Consider the following 11603-nt stretch of genomic DNA (forward strand, 5'->3'; position numbering starts at 1 on the left):
GTGCCGTTGCTCCTCAGAGCTGACATTTCTTCTTCGCCACACAAACCCTAGCCTCAGGGTCTTTGCTCCACTTTGTCCCCTCACTCAGGGGCAGCTGCAGCTCCTCAGGCCCTGCAGAACAGCAGATGAGGGCCCACAGGATGTCACCAGCCGTCCCCTCGGCCTTGATGGGAGCCTGTCACCATCCCAGGGGGTGCACTTGGTGGGGGACAGCGAGCAACTCGCAGCAAACCTTCCTCCCAAAATCCCCAACTTTCACATTTAAAACCACAGCGCAAGAGCTCCCACGCCCCAGGTGGTTTATAAACCACCCTAAAGCATTGTCCTTTTGGGGACAGGCCAAAACTGTCTGGGCATATCAGACTTGTACAAAAATAACCCAACAATTCCAGCCTGGAGGGGGGTCACCCCTCCCAGCTCACACCAGTAGGTGTCACAGCAGCCCCATGGCACCCAAGCACTGTCTTGCATTCAGCCCCTGCAGCCAGCTATCCCCAGGCACAGCCCAAACCCAGCCCAGCAACAAATCATTAATGCAGCACTGTAATTAGCGATGCTGAAATAACATCATCTCAAACTAGGCCTGTTTTTACACCTATAATTATTTTTGCTTGTGTTTAAGCATCTAGGCAACCTATATAGGAACATGCAGGTCTTTCAAATAATGCCTTGTAAGTAGTTACAGATTGAACTTGTTTAAATTTCACCTGACTGCATTATTATTTAAAATCAGCCAAAGGCTCTCACACTCTCAGTACTATATTTAATATCATCCTCCATTAACATATAAAGTGCAAATTAAGAATTACCAGATACTGCCCCCAAAAACGTATCAGCGGATTTAACTAGAAGCACTGCTCATTTGGGTAATTTGAAAAGGTTGGAAAAAAAAAAAAAAAAAAGGTTCCAGGAAGTAGGCTTCATCATCATTCCCATTCTGAATGGGCAGAACACCCCCAGGGCTCCTGCAGACCCTTATCACTGCACAGGAAATTGCGATAGAAAATTGCCATGTCCGTAGTAGGGCAGCAAACCCTACATGCTGAATTCCTTTCTGCCTGGGAGTCCCCAACAAGAAGGAACACTTCTTAATAAGAGCAAGTTTTTAAAACTAGAGTTACCCATTAATTTAGCTTATTTGTAGCAGCTAAGTGTCTGGCCTCCATCACACCTGTCTGCTCTGCGGAGCTAATTCAAGCAACAACAGAACGCAGACGCCTCGGTGGGGCCATGTGCTGGCAAGCAGCTACAGCTTCCCTTAATAGCCAGGCTTTACACCACGGCCTGCAGAACACACAATCAATCCTGCCCTTCAAATACCACGGCAGTAATTGTTACCAGGCTCAATACCCACAGCTGCATAATTTCTTCAGGCACTTAGGCTGTACGAGCAGACTTCTTTTTTGCATAATAACGCTGCTTAAAAGACTATTCTTCAAGTGGGACTTAGCATAGCCAACAGCTAGAGAAGCAGCTGTTAAAGATGGAGGGTTGGGGTGAAAAAAAAAGCAGGACAAAGCAATCAAATTTGTTAACACAAAGGTAGGCAGGACGGTAGCAAAGAGAACCAGAAACCCTCTTGGTGCTTTGTCCAGCTACCACATTGCAGTCTCCTGCCTCATTCTCTGCAAAGCTGCCAGAGATGCATTCACAGCTGTCAGCCTTTCCATCAGTACAAATCCTTATTGAGCTGCCACATTTTGAGGATTTAAGCAAGAATGAGACCTCATTTTTCATGAGAATCAGGCACCTGCATCAATTCAGTGTGAAGCAATTGAGCGTGGTTACAGTGGCAGCGGGTCTCTCAGGAACGCAGCATTCATTTTGGAGCAGGAGCCCCGTGCCAGCCATCAGCCAGACCAGGGCAGAGTGGAAAAAGTAATTTAAGCCGCTTCCGCTCTGCTCTACAGCACAGCAAAACACAGGTGTAGCATTTCGAGGATGACAGCCTGAAGGGCAAAGACCTTTAAGGACAGTTTGGGTTACAGTGTGATGTATCGGAAAACATCCTCCACTACTCAGGGAAGAAGTTTGTGTAACCTGAAGCATGCAAGAAACAAGTCAAGGACAACTGAAGGAATTCAGCACCCAGCACTCATCTGACTTCATAGACTTGGTAGCAAGTGGATAAGAAAATCAAGTTATTGCATGCATACAGAGGAGCAACAAAAAAGGCAGTTTGCTTTGATGCAAGGTAGAGGAACCCAAACTGCAGTTAATGAAATTGCAATACAGTACCTTAATTAAATGAACAAGCATTTTAACTCCTGCACTAGTCTTTGCAAAACGCAATAGCCATTGCAAATAAAAGGCAACACCTGCTGATGTGAGTAGATGGCAATCGTTTTATTAGCCATTCTGTTCCATGGAGTCAAAGAAGTCCACATTAAAATCGCAGATTCTCCCATCAGTGGCTTATGCACACTTCATCTGTGGCTGAATTTCCGATTCACAGTCACTAGCAGGAACTGCTCTATCTCCTCTTTAGACACAGAGAAATGTTTTGGCACTGCAGTAGCTACTTGCAGTATTTTAAAACTTGCCAGCTGTTAGGAGTCAGCTTTCTCACTGACACCCATCCAGGCAGCTCAATTTACCCTGCTCCATACTGAGCACCTTCCTGGCATTACACTGGTGGATGCACTTACCATCTGGTTATCTACAGAGCACAACTCCACTTCTGGAAAGATTGTGGAAATGCTATTGTGCTCTAAAAGCCTCTGGAAAGCATTTGCTATAATTTCCCCCCACTTCCAAAAGGGGGCTGCTGTATTAATGCCTTTTAAGGAATCACTCAGATGAGGTAACTTTGCACAAGGTAATGACACCACCCTCAACTGGTACCTTTTTTTTTTCCATCTTACTCTATGTGATCCTAAAACCTAAAAGGCAAAGCCTGTTTTTGAGTTACAAATACCCACTTCATCAATAGGGGAATCCTAAAGCAGCTTCACCTTGAATCAAGTACTCAAAGACCAAGCAGCAGTTGCAGGCAGGTGAATCTCACGTGCCAGCTGAGAACTGAAATGCGTGAAATTTTGGAAACATACAGCCACTTGTACAAGTAGCAGAAACATCGCATTTCAATTTTCATAAGCAAAAGTTAATTGCACTAACGCGTATGGAAAGAAATCATTCCTTATCCAAGCTCAAAACGGCTTTTAGCGTTCAAGTGCTAATTAGACTTCTGCATTCGTTACCATTTCAAGCATTCCTCAACTGGCAGAAGCAGCTTCTCTTCTGCACAAATATTCATCGTTTATGTAATTACTATCTGATAGCTCCCTTCAGATGTAGCCTCTTCACTACTGAAGTTTTTACAGATGCACTAAAAATTGAATTAGGCCACTTAATTCAAGGTTACAATACTATTTAAATTTTTCCTCAAAGTTGACCTTACAGACAGGCTACCTTACCTACCCTCTGTCCACCTCCCCACCAGAACATTTTTTGTAGCTTTAGCTGGGCAATACAGAACAAGTAACTGAATTTCTCTTGTATGCCTTGGCCATAAGCTAATATTCATCTTTTTTCCCCCACAAAAGTACTACAAAGATTCATTTTTTTCCACATTCCAGTATTTTATTCTAGCTCAATTGGCTTAACTCCTTGATCCATTGACCTATATAAAAACCAGTCACAACATTGCTTAAAGCTCTTCATCTCGACTCCAGTCTAAGGTTGTCCTTCTCGGTCTTCCCTGATGCAGTTCATTGCTGAAATAAAATTAAGACAGTGAGTTTTAAAGGCAGAGTCTATGAACATTTTCATCTTGAAGCTACTGAAGGCAGATTTTACCACTTAAAGAACAGTGCTGTTAAAAAGTAACAGAGCCAAATCTTTTGGTTCAGGAAAAGCTCCTGGGATGAAGGTCAGACTGAAATAAGATGTTACCTGGCTGGCAAACCCGCATCTTGGTCCTGCTTCCCTGGAAGGAACGCTCTCCTTGCTCAGAATCCCCACTCAGCATCCGTGGCAAGCGTCCATCTTCTCTTCAGCCTGCCAAAGCAGAGGTGCATTAATAATAACATAAAGCAGAGCCTTTACATCGCCACCCACCTCCCCCAACACAAGTCACATCAGATACGAGGGTTTCACAAGCCATTCGCTGAACCCATCACATCACAGAAGCACAGTCTGGGAAAACTGTTCCGGGGCTGGCTGATGCCTTTGATATGCCAGCCAATGTATCATTTGATCCCTAAGCAGAGGGTTAACCACTTTGACATGGCTGCTTAGGAAGTGTGGGCTATGGGAAAAAGTTAATGGCAACAAGTAGGATGGCAAAGAAAGCTACAATTAAAGTGAGCAACTTAATGAAGTCTAGAAAAGAGTCTCAATAGATGAACACATATCGAGTCAGGGAATTCGGTTTCCCATCTTGCTTCCATACCTACTAGCAAGACATGACTGCATGCCCAACTCTGATCTGTGGAACTGAAGTTGTGCCACAAGCCAAAGGTTGCATACGGCATGGGTTAAAATTTTTCCATCAGTTGACCAAAATTGTCAAAGGAATATTTCACAGGTACATTAGACTTTCAAATGAGCTCTCAACAAGAGGAAGGATGCGGACATGAGCAAAAGGAGTTACCTCGAATTACAGGACTATTTCCACATATGAACTAGCCAAGAGAGCAGCTTTCGTCTCAGAGGTTTCTGTTGGAGGCACAACACTTCTTTTCTCCAAGGACACTGCAGTTTCCATATGCTAGCAAAGAATTCTTAGAACTTGTAAGGCAATGACAAAGCTAGCTAATTACGGCAATTTACCTACCATTGAACACTCCACCAAGCTAGTAACTAGTCCAGTTACTAAAGGACTAATTCCTCACTACAGCTTTTCAGTGCAGGGTATTTCAGTATTTTAAGGAAACATCCATTATCCTCACTAACCCTGGCATTCCCTCCACTTCTGCTGACTTTGAGTACTACAACATCCTGAGGTATATGCTTTCAGTCACCTGCCTCTACAGACAAGTTTTGACTATTCTTATGTGAAAGTATGTCGAAAAATTCAAATGGCAAAGACCGGTTAAGATTAAATTCTAGCAGCTGTTCAGTACATCTGGTTTGCTCTTGTACTATTCACTGCTTTTCTCCTCTCCTCTGGCATCCTAGACTGTTCTCCGTCTTCAAGGATTGTGTTGTGCAATGAAATGTAAATGTCAGGAGCAGAGTTCATTTCAGACGGTCTTTTAATAGGCTTCGTAAAGCCAAAGAAAACTGTATACAAGAATCCTTTACCACTTCAAATACAATATCAATGGAATATGCATATTTCTTCCAGTAAAAAAGGACAATATAAATAAACATTTTCAAGAACCTCTTTTATGGTAAGTTTGCAAGTCTACTTCTGGGTAATTTACATCATTACAACAGTAAAAATACCGTTATGCAGGTTGAACATACAAGCGAGTTTCTCTTTAGATATATCAAGGTGGTTTGCCTTCCAATTTGTACCCAGGCTGCATTCCTACCTTGCTACACTAAAGGAATGTTACAAAAGACGAAGGTAATGCACTTAAAAAAAAGAAAGTCCACAGCTTGTTCAGCTTCTAGTGAACATTGAATTAAAGGTCCTTTCTATCTCAAAAGAAACTGAATTGGGGCCCCAACTTTAAAAAAAACGCCTTGGCTCATCATGAAGGATAAAATAAAATCTGAAGTGCTTTCAAAAAAGATTAAAAACACTTGAAAGCAGAGCTTTCTTAAAGAAAAGTCTAATTAGACCATCTTATATCAGAAGCTGTCAGGCTGTGTTTGACAAGATTAGAACTGATAATACTACAAAAGTGAAAATACAAGTAGATGTACTACACAATAACGATTTCAGCGAAGCTCCAAAAATCTTTATAAATACAGCCATTGGAAGGACGATCTTGAGTCAGGAAGGATTTTTACTCGTTGTGTGTAGCTGAGGACAAGAAGCAGGCACAATTGTAAAGGCACTGAAGCATAGACAAGTTCCAGCATTTTACTCCCTTGCATTATTCCAGAAGCTAGTGCGCTACAACGTCAGAGAATTCCCCCACCCTTGAATAAAGTTTGTTAGGGCTTCTGAGTTTTGGCTTAGTCTCAAGCTCGAAGAACGTATTTAAAAAAAACTTGCTTTGCCTTAGATCCAAGCACTCCTACACATGCATTACAAATTAGAAATTTAAATGGCACAACCACGTCCAAAGCCTGACAGATTGGTTCTTACGGGCAAGAACAGAAATAGTGGCACAGTCCAACTGAGCCTTACAGTATTTCCAGACTTCAGAACAGGGTCAGAAGATTTAAAGAGAGTTCCTACAGCAACGTACGCATCATTCCCATTTGAACCAAGACTTACCGTAACTGTCATAGCTGTCTCTGTAGGATCCTCCTGAAGACCTGTCACCATAGCCACCTTGACTCCTGCTGTTAAAAAACAACCACATGCTTTGTATTTGTTCAACGATTTCTGCAGCCTGTTGACATTCCTGGCACACAGGCAATGGACATCAAGAGCTTTATTACAACAAGCCACGGCAGGAGTTGTGACAGCATTACCTGCTATTATAGTAGTCTCTGGAACCATTATATCCTCCACTTCTGGAGTCAAATCTGCTTCCGCCATAGCCTCTGTCTCCACCTCCTTGAACAGAAACCAGGTGATGTTTTTTCTTTAGCATTCTGACAAATGCCATCATCATTTCAAGAAGTACAAGTTCTCAAGGAGTACAAGTCATTCATGCACACTCACCTCTGGAGAAGCCACGGCCCCGACCTCTGCCACCCCGGAAAAAGCCTCTGCCCCCAGAAGAACCCCCTCTGTATCCACGAGATCTGTTCTCTGATGACTTTCCGGCTTGATCAACTCTGATCTGACGTCCATCTACAGACTAACAACCACAAAACACGCAAGTCAGCTTGCTATTTTACAGTAATACACCGTTACTTTTAATTAAGCACTACCAGAATTTACTAGTTCTTATGAAGAATGGTTTTATTAAATGCCAAAGCTAAGCTAACTATGAAAGTAACCCAACTTTCAAGCAGTTGTCATTCTTTTTGTAACTGCATAGCTAAAAAACACTGGAACACTACAAAACTTTAGTAACACACACCCTCCTGTATTTTTTAATATTTTTTGTTAGAATACTAATATTTATCCATTTTTCCAAGCAGTATTGAACAGAATCACAACTTCCAAGCTTCAATTATGACCTTTTGAGGTAAGAAAGAAGTCAGGCCCAAGGCCTCCTTACCTTTCCGTTCATGGCCATCATCGCATCTTTAGCATCATCTATGTTTTCAAATGTAACAAAGCCAAAACCTCTGGATCTTTGAGTCTCTCTGTCTTTCACCACAACAACTACAAAAAAAGGGAAAAAAGCACACATCAGCATTTGTGCAACCCCCGGGACCGACGAACCATCGCGGTGCTGGGTGCCGCATCCTTACCTTCGGAGATCTGTCCGTATTTAGAGAAGACCTGCTCCAGCGACTGCTCGTTGGTGTCAAAACTCAGCCCGCCGACAAACAGCTTCCCCTCGTCTGATGCCATCACGACCTGCAACAAAGCCACCGCACCGCGCTCAGCGCCGCCCGGACCCGCACCCCCACCGCCACAAGCGTTAACCCCGGCCCCCCAGCAGCAACCTGGAGCCCCCACCGGACCCAGCTGCACCGAGTGCCCGCTGCGGAGCCGCCGGGGCCGGGACCCGGGGCCGAGGCCTCCCGAGGGGCCCGGGGCCGCCCCGCCAGGCCCTGAAGGCCGCGAGGCCCCCGTCAGGCCCGGGGGCGCAGTGCGCATGCGCGCCCCCATTGAGGCCCCCCCCCCCCTTTCGGCGCCGACCCCCGCCCGGCCGCGGGACCCCCGCCCCTCCCTCCCGCCCCGCCCCCCCGCGCAGGCGCACTGAGCCGCCCCTCCTCCCGCCCGCCGCCATTTTGCAGGGCCGAGGCCCGTCGCCATTTTGTTTCCGAGGGCGCCCCGCGGCCCTCCCCGCGCCCCTTCCCACCCCCCGCAGGGCCCCACCGGGACGGCTCCGCCCGGCCCCCGGCTCCCACCGAGGGCACCCACAGCGGGCCGGGAGCCCGGCTCCGGAGCCCCGTGCCCGGCCAGGCCCGCTCCGGTCTCACACCACCGCCGGCCTCGCCGCCCTGACCCCCCCCCGGGCCGGCCGCAGCCCGCCCATGACGGCGGCGGGCGCTTACCGGTGCTGCGGAGCCGCGAGATCCACGCAGCGCCCCCAAAGCTTCAGCACGATGAGCGCCGAGGCTGGCGGGGCGGCGGCTTATATAGCTTCGCGCTGGGCCACGCCCCCCTCATGCATATGCAGATCGAGCCGCCGCCGCAGGGCGGGGCGAGCGGCGCCGCCGAAGCGCCGCCGCCTGATTGGCTGGCGCCTCATTAATATTCATGAGGCCCCGCCGCGCGGCGAGGGGAGGGGGGAGCGAAAACAAAACCGCGGCGCCCCTCCCCCGCCCCCCTTCCTCCCACGTGGGGGTGGGGCGTGGAGCCCGGCGCTGATTGGCCGCCAGCGCGGCGGCCGTCGGCCAGGAGAGCCCCTGTGAGAAGGAAGGAAGTGGAGGCAGGCGATTGGCCGCTGGGGTCCCCCGAAGCCCCGCCCCGCCCCGCCCATTGGCGGCCCGCACGCCGAGGGGGCGTGGCGGCGCTGCCCCAGTTTCGCGCCCTTCGCAGCAATGCGGCGGCCGCAGACAAAGGGGCCGCCTGAGGGGGCCGCCGCCATCTTGGGCCTGGCCCCTTCCCTCAGACCCGCTGCCCGGCGGTGGCCCTGTGGGGCGAGAGAGCCCCGTTACTGGTTCCAAAGCACGAACATTATAATCCAATAAAAATTAAAAATAAAAGCTTAGTGTTGCATTTCACTGGTTAAAGTCCAAGAGTGGGGGGTTTTAAGGTGAAAATGTCTGTCAGGGGCTTCCCGCAGGGCGCTGACCCAGCTCGGATGTTGCAAAGCGCTCCCAATTCCCCAGTTTTTCCCCCCAAAGCTGCAGTTCTGCCTCCAAACCGCCGCCGTGCAGAGCGGAGGCCGCCACGTCAGGCGGCACGGGATCGGTGACGGCCCCGATGCCCCTACCTGAGCATGGAAAAATAAAATCAGTCACAAAATAAACCAGTCCCAAATAAACCACAGCGAAACGCAAAGCTCTCTGCCCACACCGCTCAGCTCTCGGCGGTAATGACGAGACGCAGAGGGATCTCGGTCCTGCTCTCTGCCCCAGTCTCCGCTGTTTAATTAGTTTAGTTTAGTTTTTGCTGTTTCGTTCCTCGCTACAGCACCGAGCTCAGCGCCAGCAGGGACAGCACCACAGCCGGGGGGCTCAAAACACGCAAAAATACAGCACTGGTGGGACACCAACCCAGTAGTAGTAGCACTTTCTTACTGGCAAAACTGTGAAAAAACTAATTAACTTCCCAGTCCAGAATAAGAACGTTAAGTAATTATAATAACGTGCAATGTATATACAGTTTGTTGGTATTTAAATGCACGTGACACACTCTGCAGTAAGAGGAGACGAAAAGGTTCAACATTTGGAAAATATCAGAGCAATAGTTAAAACCCAGATGAAACTGAATAGCAGGGTGAAGTAAGACAATATTTTTTGCAAATAAAAAGAGCGCTTCCCAATTCAAAGAGAGTCTGAGGTACTGAACAAGCCCGGGTTACCTGCCAGCTCTGCCCAATTTGCCTGGTTTTTGCCTTTTTCTGCCTGTTTTTTGCTGTGGCCCGCAGGAACGAGGAGGGTGGGCTCGTGAGCCAGCTGAGACCGCAAATTGATTTTTGCCCTTCAAGAGGGAAGATGACAGCGCAGCCCTGAGCTCGCGTCCCCAGCACGGCATTCGGATTCAATTAGGGACACGTTAACATAAGCATTTCTGCTCCGTGCTAAGGGCGGGTAAAGTGACCTTGATGCACGGAGCTGGCTCCCTGCGCTGCTTTTTGGGGTGTTTTAGCCCTAGCAGGACCAAAAGCTGTGAAGACGGTGTATGGGGACTGCAGCTCTCCCCATGGGACTGGTGTATGGGGACTGCAGCTCTCCCCAGCAGAGGCTGGATGTTTCTGCAAAAAGCGGGGGGCACAATGCTGGTCTCCTTTGGGTGCACATCGATGCCCTTCCTTTGACACCTGCTCTATTAACCAGGATTGCCCGCTGCTGCCCCAGTTCTGCTGCTCTCAGGAGGTTTCCCGTGCTCCAGATCTGCCCGTTCCCGTCTGATCCAAGGTGCTCGGCGCACGTCTGGTGCTGCAGGCTGCAGCAGCTGCCCCTGCTCCCAGCTGGACATTGTGCCCAGCAGCCAGGATGGATCCGGGATGGGGAAACCTCGACGCACACTGCAGGGCTGGGAGGAGTGGCTCAGTAAATACCTCACCTGGCAGATTTCGCAGGTTGTTAGGGCAGTTAATTGGGCGTAACGCCTGCTTTGCCTCCCCGGAGCAAACCTCTGGGCAGCAGAGGCTGGCACTGGCACCGGCCCTGCTCAATGGGGGCAACGAGGGAACAACACAGCAAGGGAACCGTGCAGGAAGGGAACCACACAACCCTACCACGTGCAGTGCTCTGCAGAAGGGCTGCACGCCCAAACCACCCTGCACAGCCCAGGAGCAGAGCAGAGGCTCCTCGGGCCCATTTTCCATCCCCTTTGGGTGCCTGATGAGAAGGGGCAGCGGTGCTTGCGGTGCCCTAATTTGGTGAAAGTTTCGCCAAGGGCTCCAAACAGGCGGCTGCAACTACGAGCTCCCCAAAACCGAGGCCGTGCCTTCGCCTCTGTGGGCTGCAGCGTGCGATCGTCGCTCAGCCATAAATCACAGGAGGCCGGAGGGACTGCGGGGATCAGCTCGGCTGTCGAATCATGCAACCCTGCTCCTGACAGATGTTTGTCTCACCCTTTTTTTGTTGTTGTTATTGTTAAAAAAAAAAAAAAAAAGCCTCCAGTGACAGGGATTATGGTACCAAACACGGTATAAATGGTAACGCTTACTTCCTGAAGGCAGCACACCAGCCCTTGATGCCGAAATATGCGATGGGGGCAGTGACGGGGCCGTGCTGAATGCCTGCCTTTCTGCCCTGCCTGCGCTGCAGCCTCCACGTCCAGCCCAGGCCTCTCCCTGCCTCCCCGGGAGCCTTGCCAGGGTTGCACCCCAAAGCCCTTCCTACAGGCTGGGGGTTCCCCTGGGGACCTTTTTGCAGGGGCTTTCCTCCAGGCCTCCGGGACCAGCCTCACCCCGCGGCACCGAGCACTGCAGGGTCGGCCCAGAGCCACGGCTCGAAGCGGGGAGCTCCAAACCGAGCAGCCCCAAAATCCTCCGGGTGCCGTTGCCTCCAGCGAGGGCTGGGGAAAGCAGCTCCCAGGAGGGTGGGGAGGAGCACGGGGGAGGCGGGCGAGCACCCCGGGGCTTTGGAGCAGCACCCACAGCCCGCTTTGGGGCTCTGGCTTGCACAAACTGTGCAACAGCAGGAACAAAACCGTCCACGTAGCCACGCTTCTGCGCTCTGGCGTCGTGTTCCTCCCCCCCGGGACCACCCTTCCTGCACGCAGCCGGGGGGGGCGCCCAGCAGAGCCTCCTCCTCCTCCTCCTCCTTGCCCTTTGTTTCTGCCAGGATTGCAGGGA

The 11603-nt window shown here is 49.8% G+C and overlaps 1 protein-coding gene across 6 annotated transcripts; it reads right to left on the minus strand.

The window, feature by feature from the left end:
• Positions 1 to 3560: 3560 nt before the first annotated feature.
• CIRBP (cold inducible RNA binding protein) lies at positions 3561 to 8340 on the minus strand. 6 transcript variants are annotated; one of them, XR_011090011.1, is made up of 7 exons: positions 7432 to 7540; positions 7236 to 7342; positions 6731 to 6869; positions 6538 to 6622; positions 6338 to 6402; positions 3895 to 3999; positions 3561 to 3716 (listed from the first exon to the last, which is right to left on the minus strand). XR_011090011.1 is itself a non-coding variant. In XM_068661269.1 (6 exons), the coding sequence occupies exons 2-6, from the start codon at positions 7532 to 7534 to the stop codon at positions 6312 to 6314; spliced, it is 528 nt and encodes a 175-aa protein (XP_068517370.1). In that variant the 5' UTR covers positions 7535 to 7540; positions 8185 to 8340; the 3' UTR covers positions 5181 to 6311. The 6 variants fall into 6 exon arrangements, 4 of the variants coding, with proteins under 4 accessions (XP_068517370.1, XP_068517369.1, XP_068517368.1 ...); XR_011090010.1 differs by having other exon boundaries at positions 6338 to 6405; XM_068661269.1 differs by lacking the exons at positions 3561 to 3716; positions 3895 to 3999 and adding an exon at positions 8185 to 8340 and having other exon boundaries at positions 5181 to 6405.
• Between the last annotated feature and the right edge of the window lie 3263 nt (positions 8341 to 11603).

Source organism: Anas acuta, chromosome 26 (genome assembly GCF_963932015.1).
Source record: "Anas acuta chromosome 26, bAnaAcu1.1, whole genome shotgun sequence".
Taxonomy (NCBI): Eukaryota; Metazoa; Chordata; class Aves; order Anseriformes; family Anatidae; genus Anas; species Anas acuta.

What these genes read in the sequence shown, in the direction of transcription:
- CIRBP (XM_068661269.1), bottom strand. Translation starts at nt 7,534, where the DNA reads ATGGCATCAGACGAGGGGAAGCTGTTTGTCGGCGGGCTGAGTTTTGAC. An exon ending in TGATGGCCATGAACGGAAAG is followed by an intron (nt 6,870 to 7,235) that starts GTAAGGAGGCCT and finishes TGTGGTTGTTAG; the next exon opens with TCTGTAGATGGACGTCAGAT. An exon ending in GGGCCGTGGCTTCTCCAGAG is followed by an intron (nt 6,623 to 6,730) that starts GTGAGTGTGCAT and finishes TTTCTGTTCAAG; the next exon opens with GAGGTGGAGACAGAGGCTAT.